The sequence below is a fragment of the Cygnus atratus genome, chromosome 3, assembly GCF_013377495.2.
Source record: "Cygnus atratus isolate AKBS03 ecotype Queensland, Australia chromosome 3, CAtr_DNAZoo_HiC_assembly, whole genome shotgun sequence".
In the NCBI taxonomy this organism is placed as follows: Eukaryota; Metazoa; Chordata; class Aves; order Anseriformes; family Anatidae; genus Cygnus; species Cygnus atratus.
Window position 1 is genome coordinate 58,428,820 of NC_066364.1, and position 12,267 is coordinate 58,441,086.

The following is a 12,267-nucleotide window of genomic DNA, read 5'->3' on the forward strand; positions in this document are numbered from 1 at the left end:
TTTGGCTGCTACAATTGCCTGCAGAAAACAAAGGTTTCATCTCAGTGACTTATGATACCTGTTCCAGTCCTATGTAAATTTTAATGAAATTTTAATTTTTAAAAATTATTTATAGATAGTAATTTTTGAACCCTGCAGAAGAAGTTAATGTGTGGACAGTCAGAAATGTTTCGGAAACTATTTATAGTGCTTGAACAATATTTATTTAAACCTTGATTTTCCTCAATGTATTCTTTATTTGCTGTATGAATATTAAAATGTTCCTGTGTTAAATTGACACATATAAGATGAAGTGCTGGTATATCAGGGCATCATTTCCTGAGGATGCGAAAATGTATCTCAGTGGAAGGAATCTGTATGAACGTTTAGATGGAAGTTGCTGTTCAATTTGTCTTTGATCCTTTAGCAGTGGAAACTGCTAAACAGGGTAGTTAAGTAAGTTCTGTGTTGCATACTTAACCACTAACAATTAGACTCATTCTTCCAACTCAGCTTATGACACATTTGTGTTAAATGAAAAGAATTGCAGTAACTTTAAAATGTGTATTCTTGCCCTTGTGGCTCACCTGTAGGAGGAAAGTGAAATTTCCTATCTAATTGTTACTTTTATTTGTGTTATTTTACTGTTTTTATTTTATTTGTGTTTTATTTTTACGTGAAACCTGCTGAGATTTCTTCTTTGTCTTCTTAAGACTTTTCTTTCCATTGGGTGGGATAGAGGATTGTCTTGTTAGAAGGTTACTTAACATTTGCAAACAGGTATTTAACAAAAAACTGGATTTAACAGGATTAAATTCAAACCCAACAACCTTTATAATTTATTTTCTTTTAAACACTGAAGTGACAAAAATTAGGCTTCTTTGTGAGATCATTTTAAAAGTACCTGATGGCCTGTTTCCATCCATTTTACTGTGCTTTAATGAAGAGAGGTTTCAGGAAAATCCTGTCATCTAATGTGAATTTATATATTTACTTAAGGAGTTTTGTAACTAAGAAAAACATTTTTACTTCTCACAAAGCTATTGGTAGTTCCCCAGAGGTTTGCTCAATGCCACCATTTCCTTCTCTGTATCACCAGCTTGGGCCTGCAGACTGTCAAGGCACCTGAAGAAATACATGAAGATTATATAGGAACGAATGCCCATGTTATACCATGTTATATTTTATCTTGGATCAACAAAACATAGGAAATATTCTAAGAGCTTTTTGTTTGTTTGTTTGTTTTTGTTTTTGTTTTCTGTCATGCTTCCAATAGTAGATGTTAGTTGGCACATTGTTCTGGCAGCTTTTATGCTGTGAGGGCTTCATGCAGCGTCTTGCTCTGTACATATATTTGTCCTGTTTTTAAGCAGTTAACCTTCATCACAGGTTTTCCATTGCTGTTCTTCCCCAACTAAAATCAGAGCACAACTCTCCAGATCCAAGGCACTTTTCTGGTCAGCTATTAAGAACTCATGTTGAAGTTGTAGTTTGGGAAACAGTGAGCAAAAGCAGTCACTGTCTTCTACAAGTTAGTGGCTGAACACTTACAAGGGTTGAGCGAGAGGTCCCTGACACCTATAGAGGCATGGCTGTGCGCAGAAGTTTTGCAGGAACCAGACTGGGCCGCTGGCCTACAGGCAGTGTTGTGCTGTCCTGCCCACTGAGACAGAAGACAGTAGTAGACACACTCCCTCGCTAAGCCCAGCTTGGTGTAATGGCCCAGCTGTTAGGCTATCTCTGCTTTGAACAGGTCATAGGGTAGCCAGGAGCAGCCTTCTCTCAAGTTGTCTGTCTTTAGGCATTTGAAAAGTGTCAGTCAGCCCACTGAAGTCCCAAAAGGCCATGTGGTGGCAGAGTGACAAGGGTTATGCCCTGGTGTACCACAGAAGGCCCTAGTAGCAATGTGTGTGTGCTGTCAAGGGCTTAACGCTGATCAGGCCGTGCAGAAATGCTCCGGGTATTAACTGGACTCTTCAAAAATACCTGTGGTGTGCATGTGTTGTAGCTGATGTTGTGTAAAGGCACAGGGGTTCGCAGAAGTTGGTCAGGAACCTGGGTGCAGCCTGTTGGTTGCGTTTGGGTCTGTACCCACGCCTGCCTGCTGAGGCGGCTGGTGTAGTAGTATTGCAGCTTGTAGAAACAATCCAGGTTTTGCCTGTAGCATCCACCTATTTCTGAGGCAGCAGACAAAGCAGAAATAGCAGAAAGTAGCTTAGCAAAAGTAGGAACAAGATGGGGTACTGAAGTCAGCTGTGAGACACAGGGATCCTCTTCCAAATGGTAACTCCATTTCTTCTGTTTCATTGAAGCAGCATAAATGTCTGTCTACAAACTTGAGTATGAGTGTGTGGTGTTACTTACTGCATTTGGTGACCTTTCAAAGCTGAACTCAGTCTTTCAGTCTAGAAGGATTTATTGACAGCTTGTCCACAATTGTGTTTCTGTTGTGAGAGTAGCTGATTGTAAGTAAATAACTTGGCTCCAGAAGTCATGTGTGTGTGTGTGTGTGGTCCTCCTCTTCTTCCTTTTCCTCCCCTCAGTTTATTATTTCTTAGCTGCTAGTTTTTGTAGGACTCTTTGTGAATGCTGAGTCTGGAGAGCCTATGCTAGTGAAAATGCTGCCAGGGTATGTAAGTCATGAAGCTCACCCTTGCTTCTAGTCAGAATGGCTTTCTTTCAGTACCAGACCACAGCAGGGCCCAGCGCGTGTGGACATGGTTCATCCTGGACCCTCCTGAGGCACGGAGGAGGTGGATATAATGCCAGGCAATTGTTCCCCTTCTCATTTTCTCAATGTTAAATTGTCTAATTAGAGAAACAGAAATATGCTTTATGCTACTGCCCTGAAGAAGAATTCCAGCAGGTGGGTGCAGGGGAGCTTTGAAAGTCTCTCTTGGACCTAATTTTTCCTGTTGATCTCCTTTGGTCACAACACCTCACTACCAGAGACCTGTGATAAAGCTCTAAGAGTTACACCCCCATTGCTATTTTAAGTAGACTGCCACAGACAAAATACTGCCTTTAGTTCAACCCATACAACCAGCTGGGCCTGCAAACCAAGTAGTGACTCGGAAGCTGGAGGTTTATTTTCGTCTGGTAGCACTGTAATTATTACGGCATTTGGAAGATGCTTTTCTGCTGGTGGCAGGATGGTATAACTCACAGTGATCCTGTGTAAGCCCAGCATGTGGGATATTGTTGAGCCTTGCTTCTGGCTGTCAGTAATATCACATTCAGCGTGTAATTAAACAGTTCATAAACTGCCTTGAGATGTTTGTTTATGGGCACTTTACAGCAGAGAAGTATGGTGTTTTGCAGGATGCTGAAATTTCTGTGCTCAGTGAAGCATTTGTATTTGATATTCAGTTCCCTTTTCTTTGACGAAAATACTCAGTGACCAGAGCGCATTATTTTGCTGGCAATGAAGTACATATGGCTTGGTGATTTTCCCATGAATTTCTATTACTGATTTTTTGATTCTTTTGTTTCAGTTACATATCAAACTAATTGATATAGATACGTGTAGGTGCATCTGTATTGATATTTACAGTAAATTAAAATTTTAAATAACAAAACGAGTTTGTGTCTTGCTTTACAGAAACAATGCTTGTTTATGATTACTTGGGGATAAGCAGAAACACTTAGAAATTGGAACACTTAGAATATGGTGAGGATACTGTGTAAAAACTCTAGGTGAATAGAAAAAGATGCTGCAAGAAAGCATTAGTAAATTTTTGCTGTACTTTATGCCATTTGTTTTGTTTTACCAGTTTAGAGTGAATGAATTCGGAGCCCTGGAGGTGATTACGGATGAAACTGAGATGGAAAACGTTAAAAAGGCCACTGCTACCACAACTTGGATGGTTCCAACTGCTCAAGAAGGTCAGCTAAGAGGTCACTGAGGCTTTCTGTGATTGTATTTTGTTTAATATACCAGTTTTTCGAAAAGATTGCCCCCCAAAATAAAATGAACTTATTCACTTAATGCACAGAGTATCTCTTATGATCTTACCTGTTTCTTGGGGTGTTAATAGTTATGAAAATAAATGTACTTTAAATTAAAAGGAAATAATTCCACTGTTAAACATCTGAAGTTAAACTACAGCCACATTTTTTTTCTAACAGTAATTTTTTCTAAGTCTAGAACAGGTATTTTTCTATTACATTTTATTTAATTTGAAAAGAAATCATCTTCTTACTCTAAATTATTCATAGTTTTTGAGATGTTATTTTTATTAAGCTGGTTTTCCAGCTTGCCCACAGACTTTACTAACCTCCTACAGTTCATTTGTGACTGAGGTCTGTAAACTACCTTCATGTAACATTGGTTGCTACTCAACTCCTACCACCAGTCTCAATGTAAGTAGTATCTGTCTACAAAATAAGGTGTTAAATGAGATACTGTGTTTCCTTGATTTAAAGTACTGATGTAAGTAAATACTTTATTGTGCAAATAAAGTTGGTTTACATGGTCAGAATTCTGAAAATTTTGAGACAGTGATGGAATAACATGAAAGGGAATATCGCAGCTGTTTTTGTGATTACTTACAGCTCCACTTTTGTGAATAATTGAAACATTTATACCAGTGGGAAAGTACTTTAGACCTCAGCCATGAGGTCTAAAGCTTCAGACCACAGATAATTTTGTTCGATATGTTTCCAAGTCAGTGATAATTTTTCAAATATTCAAGATTCAAATCTGTGATGAGAGTGACAGCAATGTGATAATATAGTAGCACAGCAGATTGTATCTTTAGGCTGAGAGATCACAGTTACCTATAACAAAACATGCAATTTCATCCCCTACAGTCTGGTACACCTAAAAAAAATCTCGCTACTGAATTAAAGTGTGTTTATGGGCATGTAAACATATTAAGTAATCATCACAAATATCCTACATAGTCCTTGATTAATTTATTGCTCCCCAAAGATGTAATATTGCTAAGATTTTCAATTATGAGAGGAAATGGTTGTTTTGAACCTCTAATGACACTGGAGCTTAAATATATCCCATAAATAATGTATTACTCTGGTAGAGATAGTCTGCACACAAGAGTTCGACTCCATTTTTAAAAGCAGTTCACTGCTCAAGCAAAAGAAATGGTGGCTTGAAATTTGGCTTTTGTGGGTGCAAAGTCAACAGCCTGCTTTAGGAACTGGAGAAGTTTAGAATGCTGCATACTTGCCTGTGAGTAAAAGAAACAGCATCCTCTCCTAGGCTGCATACCTCTTGTGTGAAAATCATAGCTTAGGATCGTGAGTAACTCAATATTTGAAAATCTATTTGTTACAAATTAGATTTTTGTTTGTTTGTTTGTTTTTACTTTTTTTTACTTCTGCTCAACTCAGAAGAGTTGAGCAATAGCTGCTGTAGTAAAAGACTGTAACATGTAGTGAGTAATTTACTTCCAAGAATAAGTTATTAATGACCTATTAGAAGATAACTCCTCCCCAGGTGACCCTACAGGTCAAAAATCAGGCATGTCAGCAGGACATGAGGTGATGAACTCCATGCAGTGATGACTGGATAGTCAGCAGTGTGTGTGTGTATCACAAAATTCACTCCTTCCATGAGTAGCAATGCCAGCAGTGTCAATGTGCCAGTGATAACGGAAGCATGAAATTAGTAGATTCTTCTCTGTGGTGTTGCAATATGAAAACCCAACTTACTTATTAGGAGTATAGACCCCATACAGACACTAATTCTCATTTCTTCATTTTAACAAGAATGGCGTGACTTTGGTATTCTATTTGTTTGGCAAGAGCTACAAGTACGGTTGAAAATGTATAACCTCTACCTAAGTGAAGTTACTTTTTTCATTGTGCAGCCTTTTCAGAAAAGACAGGGATCCCCACAAAGTTGAAGGAAACTGCAAAAATGGATGGACTTGTTTTCTGTGAAAACTGTTATCGCTATGGTACCATAGAAGAATTTGTTCCTGAAGGGAAATTTTGCAGCCAGAAATGTGCCCAGCAAGTGAAAAACAGGTAGGTGCTATTATAAAGCATAGATACAAAGAATTTGGCATAAATGCAGCATGAGATAAAAGTGGTGGGATAAAACATTAATGGTGGGGCAAAGAGATACATTAAGCAGCCATATTTTGGTGAGTTTCCAGCAGTTTATAATGTTTTTTCACTGTTTTTGGACTCAGTGCATTATGAAACTTGCTTTTCGTCTAACACTGATGTTGAAGGCAATCTTTTTTGCTCAGAGAATTCTGTGTTCTGCTGTCAGATGCAAACAGTGATACAGTCTATGGGATGTATGAATCACTGTCAGACTCCCACCCTGTTTCGTAATCATTGGAATTAAGATAATCAGTAATGAGATGGTTGGTGTGGCAAGTTAATTGTAATTAAGTTCAAGAGCTGTATTATAGATGACAGTGAGAGAAAACATGAACATGGTGTGGTTTCTCAGTTCCTGTTCTTTCAGCTAGTGCAGTTCATCTCATCATAAAGGAAGACCTGTGTTAGTAGGTCCATTCTGTGTTGTATTCTACTTTATGGCAATTGTTAACATCTATGATTTTGTGCATTTTCCTTATTTTTAGGTAATTACTTCAACATTTTCTGTTCTGATTGCTTGTTTAGCGATTTGTACAGTCACGTACCAGCTTTCTCCAATTGGATTTGTCAGTCTTAATAATTACCTTTTCTTTCCTCTCCGTGAACTGCCTTGTAGTCCTAAACATTTCAGTTTGCTAATCTGTGAGATTTGATGGTACATGAGAAAAGACACACTGCTTAAAACATGCAGAACCTGTTTGGTGCAGGCTGACAGCTTTCCTTTTGCAGTTGCTCTTGTGGTCTTTCAGCTTAATTTTTGACAGATTTAATTTTCAGTATTTCTAAGAATATATTATGCATAATACCCTGGGATCTACACTTGACTGTTAGATTTACTTGCATTTTACTTGTGTCATGAGTATGAGAAGTAAAATAATACTGGCTTTGTGTCATTGTGTTGCTCTTGTAATAGAGAACCAAAGGAGGAAAAGCCCAACGTGGAATGCAATGGGGAAGATGATTCCAAAGGCATTCGGAAAAGAAAAGCAAAATTACCTCTCAAAGAAGAGTCCAGGGATAATGGGGAGAAGAAAGAGAATCCCAATGAAACTGTTAGTATGCATCATAAACCCATTCCTGCAAAGACTTTAGTGGGATTTTTGCCTTATATTGCAGTGTCAGTAACTTCATCACTCTAGAAAGAGAAGTGACTGTATGGCTCTGTTAAAATCACAATAAGTAGTTGCTTCCCTTTCCAGTTTAATTATGCCTCATCAGTAAATTCCAATTGTTGACAATAAACTGATAGGAACTGCTTTTTTGCTCTTCCTTCCCTTTTTTTAGAACAGGACAAAAAGAAGTTAAAGGAAAAATGATGCTAAGACTTGCTATGACTTTAGTACAGAAAAACAGGACTAAATGTTTCCCAACATCTGTTACTTTGTCACTCTGCACATGAGTAAATGATTATAGACAAATAATTTATTTGTGAAGAAAACTCTGTTACAGTTAAGTAGTGTGTACTTTTGATTTTTGTAATGTAATTTGCCTTAGAAAATCATAGCCAAAGATGAGCATTGATGTTCATCCTTTCAGCTAACAGGACTTTTTTTTTTTTTTTTTTTTTTTTTTTGATTCAGGAGGGACTGTATACAAATTGTCTGATTTCTTCCAACACACAGTTAGCAGTGATTACCACATTCTCTGTGGGTAATTATAAAGATATAAAAAACACATGAAGCAAACAAAGTATCCAGGTCCAGTGTTGAATGTGTTTACCAAGATGAGTAATCTAACTTTCAAGGCTTTCTCACCATGAGCAAATCCATGTGGCTCTTGCTGTCATTGCCCTGCTTGTTCTGTAATAGGCTTTTGGTGGATTCTGGTTTGTGATGACAGTTACTACTTAAAACTATTTGATGGAATTTAGGAGAAACATTTCATCTGTACTTGAGATATCTTTGCTGGAGCCCTGCACAATTACATATATATATATATATATATATATATGTATATATATATGGAGAGAGAGAGAGATCCAGAAGAAGCAGCATGCACAGTGTTAACAGCTTTGGTTTTTTTTTTTTTACAGAATACTCTAGGTGTTTTTGCCCACTATAAACCTCAAGGTGGCTGCCAGTTTACATGTGTGTTGTCTTGTGCCTGTTGGAGGACATACATGCAAAATTTCTCATTGTGCCAGGTGTCTGTGGAGTATTTCCTGAAGGAGTGAAAGTGAAAAATGAAAAAAAGAAAAATGGACTGGGATTTGGTTTTGTTTTGTGTTGCAGTGCAATGAACTTTGGGGCACCATTTGTTTTTTCCTTTTGGAATTAATCCTCATTTGAGACCAACAAATAAACCTGTTGCAGTACCTTCACATAATGTTTGTTTTCCTCAATAGCTGTGGCGTTACTGGGAGGAGCACAGTTTGGAGGGAGAAGGGGAGGGCACTGCATTTGTAAAATTGTGAAAAAGCAGAAAACACCAGAGGTGTCAGAAGGGAATTCAAGTCTCTGTGTCTGACAGCGTCTTAGGGAAAAGTTAGGGGACAGCTTCTTTGCCATCGTCAGTCTGCCCCTCCAAATGAATAGTTACTCTGTTCATCTGTTCAGGTGCCAAGAAAACTATTACTAAGCAAAATAATAATAATAATAAATAAATAAAATACGATCAGTACCATTTCATGTTTAGTCAACCAACTACACATTTAGAAAGAAAAAAAAAAAAAGATTAAAGCTCTGAGAAGTTTTCCTTTAAGTTATTTTGGAAGTGCAAACATATCAAAGATACTATTTATCTCCAGCTCAGCCAGCCCTGCTAAAGGGTTGGTGATCTGTCCCTGCCTTAAACAGGACTCGTTGGCTGAGTGCCAGGTGCTGGAGTCCTTCTGTCTGTCATTTCCACTGTGTTTGCTGAAGTTTGTCACTGGTTGCTTGCTTTGTTTGTATTTAGATATCTACAGGTTTGTCTGATATAGTGGAGAGCTATGTAATAGCCTTTTCAATGAAGTCAAAGTTAAACCTTGGGTGTCTCCATTTTTGCTATTAGACTTCTGAACTAATATGATTATTGTACTCTTTTAATATAGGAGGACAAACCTGAAGGAAGGATCTTAAGAGTCTCACAGAGAGCCAGGAGAAAAAGAAAAGGGGAAATAACAGTTTTGAAACAAAGTAAGTTAGATTATGAAATAAAATCTCACGTATCACTTATTTATGTGATATCCACCTCATACTGTGAATTGCTGGCATTGTATCACTGAATTTTTATTAGTTCTTGAATACATTTTTGTCAGTCTGTAAAAATACAGTGCCAGTGTTATTTATAGTAATTAAGTTTTAAGGATTGAAGAACGGAGGGAACCAAATGGAAACTTCAGGGGAAAAAAGCATCACTTGGAGATTGATTGCCTTTTACAAAGAGCTAGTTTTTATATGCCTGGCAGTGTGGAGAAGCAGGGAGTAAGTGTAAATGTAACTGATGCACATTTGAATTTTTTTTTTTTAATCCCTTTAAAGAGTGCTGGTATTAAAGGGAATCAGGCCCACTGAGTTCCCAGATGTTGAAAGACATGTATTAAGCAGAAGTGAAAGTTTACTTTTGTTTCCTTGGGGATCAATTTTGTATTTATGGTATGGCTGGAAATAGGCACATTTATGGAACTGTTTAGGAATAATTGCTATAATCAGTCCAAAGGGAAATATGCTGCATGAAGCAGCATAATAAAACATATTTTAAATGAGTGCTGTTTTTTTCAAGCTGTTCACATGATGAATACTTTTAGGAATATTCAGAGAATCATCAGCTCTTATACCTCACTGACACACCAACCAGAAAGCTGCATCTTGCCCTTCAGGGTATTTCTTTTGGTATACTGGGAGCCATTACCAGAAGTTGCCTTCAGCACAGAGCTCCAAGTAGCTCTGCTGCGCTCTAGGTAGATGATATACTGATTGAAGATGCAACATGTAAAAGTCACAGAAGATCCCCCTCCTGAGATAGAATTACTCCTGAAATATAAATATCATTACTACAGTTGTTTCCAAAGCTGAGACCGTATGAAGTATGTGAGATACAAGCGCAAAGCTTGAAAATCTTGAAATCACTGCTGTCCGGTGACAGAATGATTTGTATGGATTTCTTTTGTTTATTAGGGAAAATGTCAGCTCAGCACAATAGCTGTGGTGTAATGGAACACTGTATATTCAGAACCAAACACATAACTGTATTATTGTGGCAAGCAACACATTTCTTGAATAGAACAAATCAGCTGGGTAAATCACAAATAAAATGAGTGTGCTTTAGTAGTGTTGAGCAATTTCTGTGGTTCTGAAATGTGTTATCTTTTGGTTAAATTGCTGGCTTTCTTCAGAAGAGTTTGGTATCACTATTGTTATAGTGAACATTTTAATTATAAAAACACTTAGCCAGACGGCTACTTAAGAGGCTTATTTGTATTGTGAGTAGCCTGCAGTCAGGATCAGGCTGGAATCATACTGTGGACTGCGAGGAATCCTCCTGATGGCATGAGTTTATAGTCTGAAATGCTAAGCTACATGTGCAGAAGGAGGCATTTAGGCAAAGATCAGTAGAAAAGAGTGGAAGTGTATGAAAATAGACACATACATGGCCAGCCTCACAAACCATCTGTTTTTGAAGTTCCTGGCTTTTGCTAGTGCAGTTAGTGCATTATTTTCAAGGCCTAAAAACTGCTACTCACTACTGTTTCCTGAAGATGAACTATAGCCAATATTGCATATGTGAGTATATGCAAGTGTTCATACTATATGAACAAACCTGAAACTGGAGCTTTCCATCTTATGCTAAAGAAAGGATGGGAGGAAAAAAAGCTCTGGTGACAGTTTTGATGGTTTGGGAAAATTATTGTTAAATCACTGCCTTTCTACCCAAAACCATCAAACTACAAAGTGATGAATTCTGTCACAGAATAATATATTTCAACTAAGATTAAAAAAAAAAAAAAAAAAGTCACGACTGCTATCCAGTTGAAAATGCTTTCCTGAATTGGACTTTTTTTTCTGATGAAATTTTTAAAAATACAGACCTACTTTATGTGATTTGCATTGGTCTTCATTTAAGATTTTTGCAAATTGTTTGCAAATTGTACATCTTAATGCTTTCTTAGGAGAAATAAGGGAAAAGGTGCAGAGGGCAAGATTACACAAGCTGTTCTCATCATGTAAAACAGCTTTTTCTTGGTACTAGTCAAGATTTGAAATGATGGAAATGATTCTGTACAAATCTTCATGTCCCTAGTGCCATTAAACCTACAGAACCACTCTTCCTGAAATTAATCCAGAGAAACACCGTGAATGCATTTAATAAAACATAGATTTGAGATGGGTATATTATACACTTCAAAATGTCTGTTTTGTTTTCTTGAGAAATTAAGTTAGAGAATTCTCTTGCTGTTCAATCCTTCTTTGCAGCTGTACACTCTAAAGGAAAGCAAGCGTGGTGTTGGGCATCCTATCTGGAGGAAGAAAAGGCTGTTGCAGTACCTACTAAGCTTTTTAAAGAGGTATGACCTTCTGGAGTTGAAATCAGTCAAACACCTAAGACTATGACATTTCTAGAGAAATCAATTAAAATTAAAAAATAATAATTCTGAAGATTTTTCACTTCTATAGAGGTAAACCTATGTGATTAAGGTAATTCCGTCCATCAGATAAAATATTCAGAATATGTGTAAAATTAGTTATCTTTTTCTGCCTTTTCAAAGAAATCTGTGGTTTTAGATGAATGCTGTCAACTGAGACTATAGACAGCAGGTGCTTTTCCAAAATCTGCAAATTCTAGCCTTTGCTTCTAATTTCTGAGGCTAAAAATCTGATATGTATCCTCATTTTTCCATGCCGTCTCATTCTCTTTAAATACGTTTAGAAAGGTGGTACAAAGGTCATCAGAGCTTGTTGCTTGGATTATATTACCTGTCTTTTTGCAGCTCTTGCGGATGTTATATTTTTTTTTATTACATCCGATACTAGTTTGCTGTGTTCCCATTTTGCCTGTCATCTGATTGGATGTCACATCATTATCTCTTGCTTGTCCTTTGTCTGCTATGTAGTCTTTGTCATGTGTCATTTCAGTGCTTTCCCTTGTGCTTTCTCTTTTGCTTGGATGAGAGCTCTGTATGCAAATCACCAAAGCTTCCATGCTGTTCTCTTCTTTTGCAAAAGATGGCAAAAGATGTGAACGTCTCAGCTGCTATACTTCTGCAATGTCTAATTCTAACAGTTATGATACTAC

At 37.3% G+C, this 12,267-nt stretch overlaps 1 protein-coding gene across 6 annotated transcripts in view; it reads left to right on the forward strand.

Annotated features, from left to right (window-relative positions):
- L3MBTL3 (L3MBTL histone methyl-lysine binding protein 3) overlaps positions 1-12,267 on the forward strand; it is an 87,274-nt gene that overhangs the window by 19,805 nt on the left and 55,202 nt on the right. For all 6 annotated transcript variants that reach the window (XM_035538892.2, XM_035538894.2, XM_050709922.1 and 3 more), the window contains 5 exons: positions 3,753-3,864; positions 5,811-5,970; positions 6,968-7,106; positions 9,086-9,170; positions 11,448-11,539. In XM_035538892.2, the coding sequence (XP_035394785.1) occupies positions 3,753-3,864; positions 5,811-5,970; positions 6,968-7,106; positions 9,086-9,170; positions 11,448-11,539 (588 nt within the window). The remainder of the gene's footprint in view (positions 1-3,752; positions 3,865-5,810; positions 5,971-6,967; positions 7,107-9,085; positions 9,171-11,447; positions 11,540-12,267) is intronic.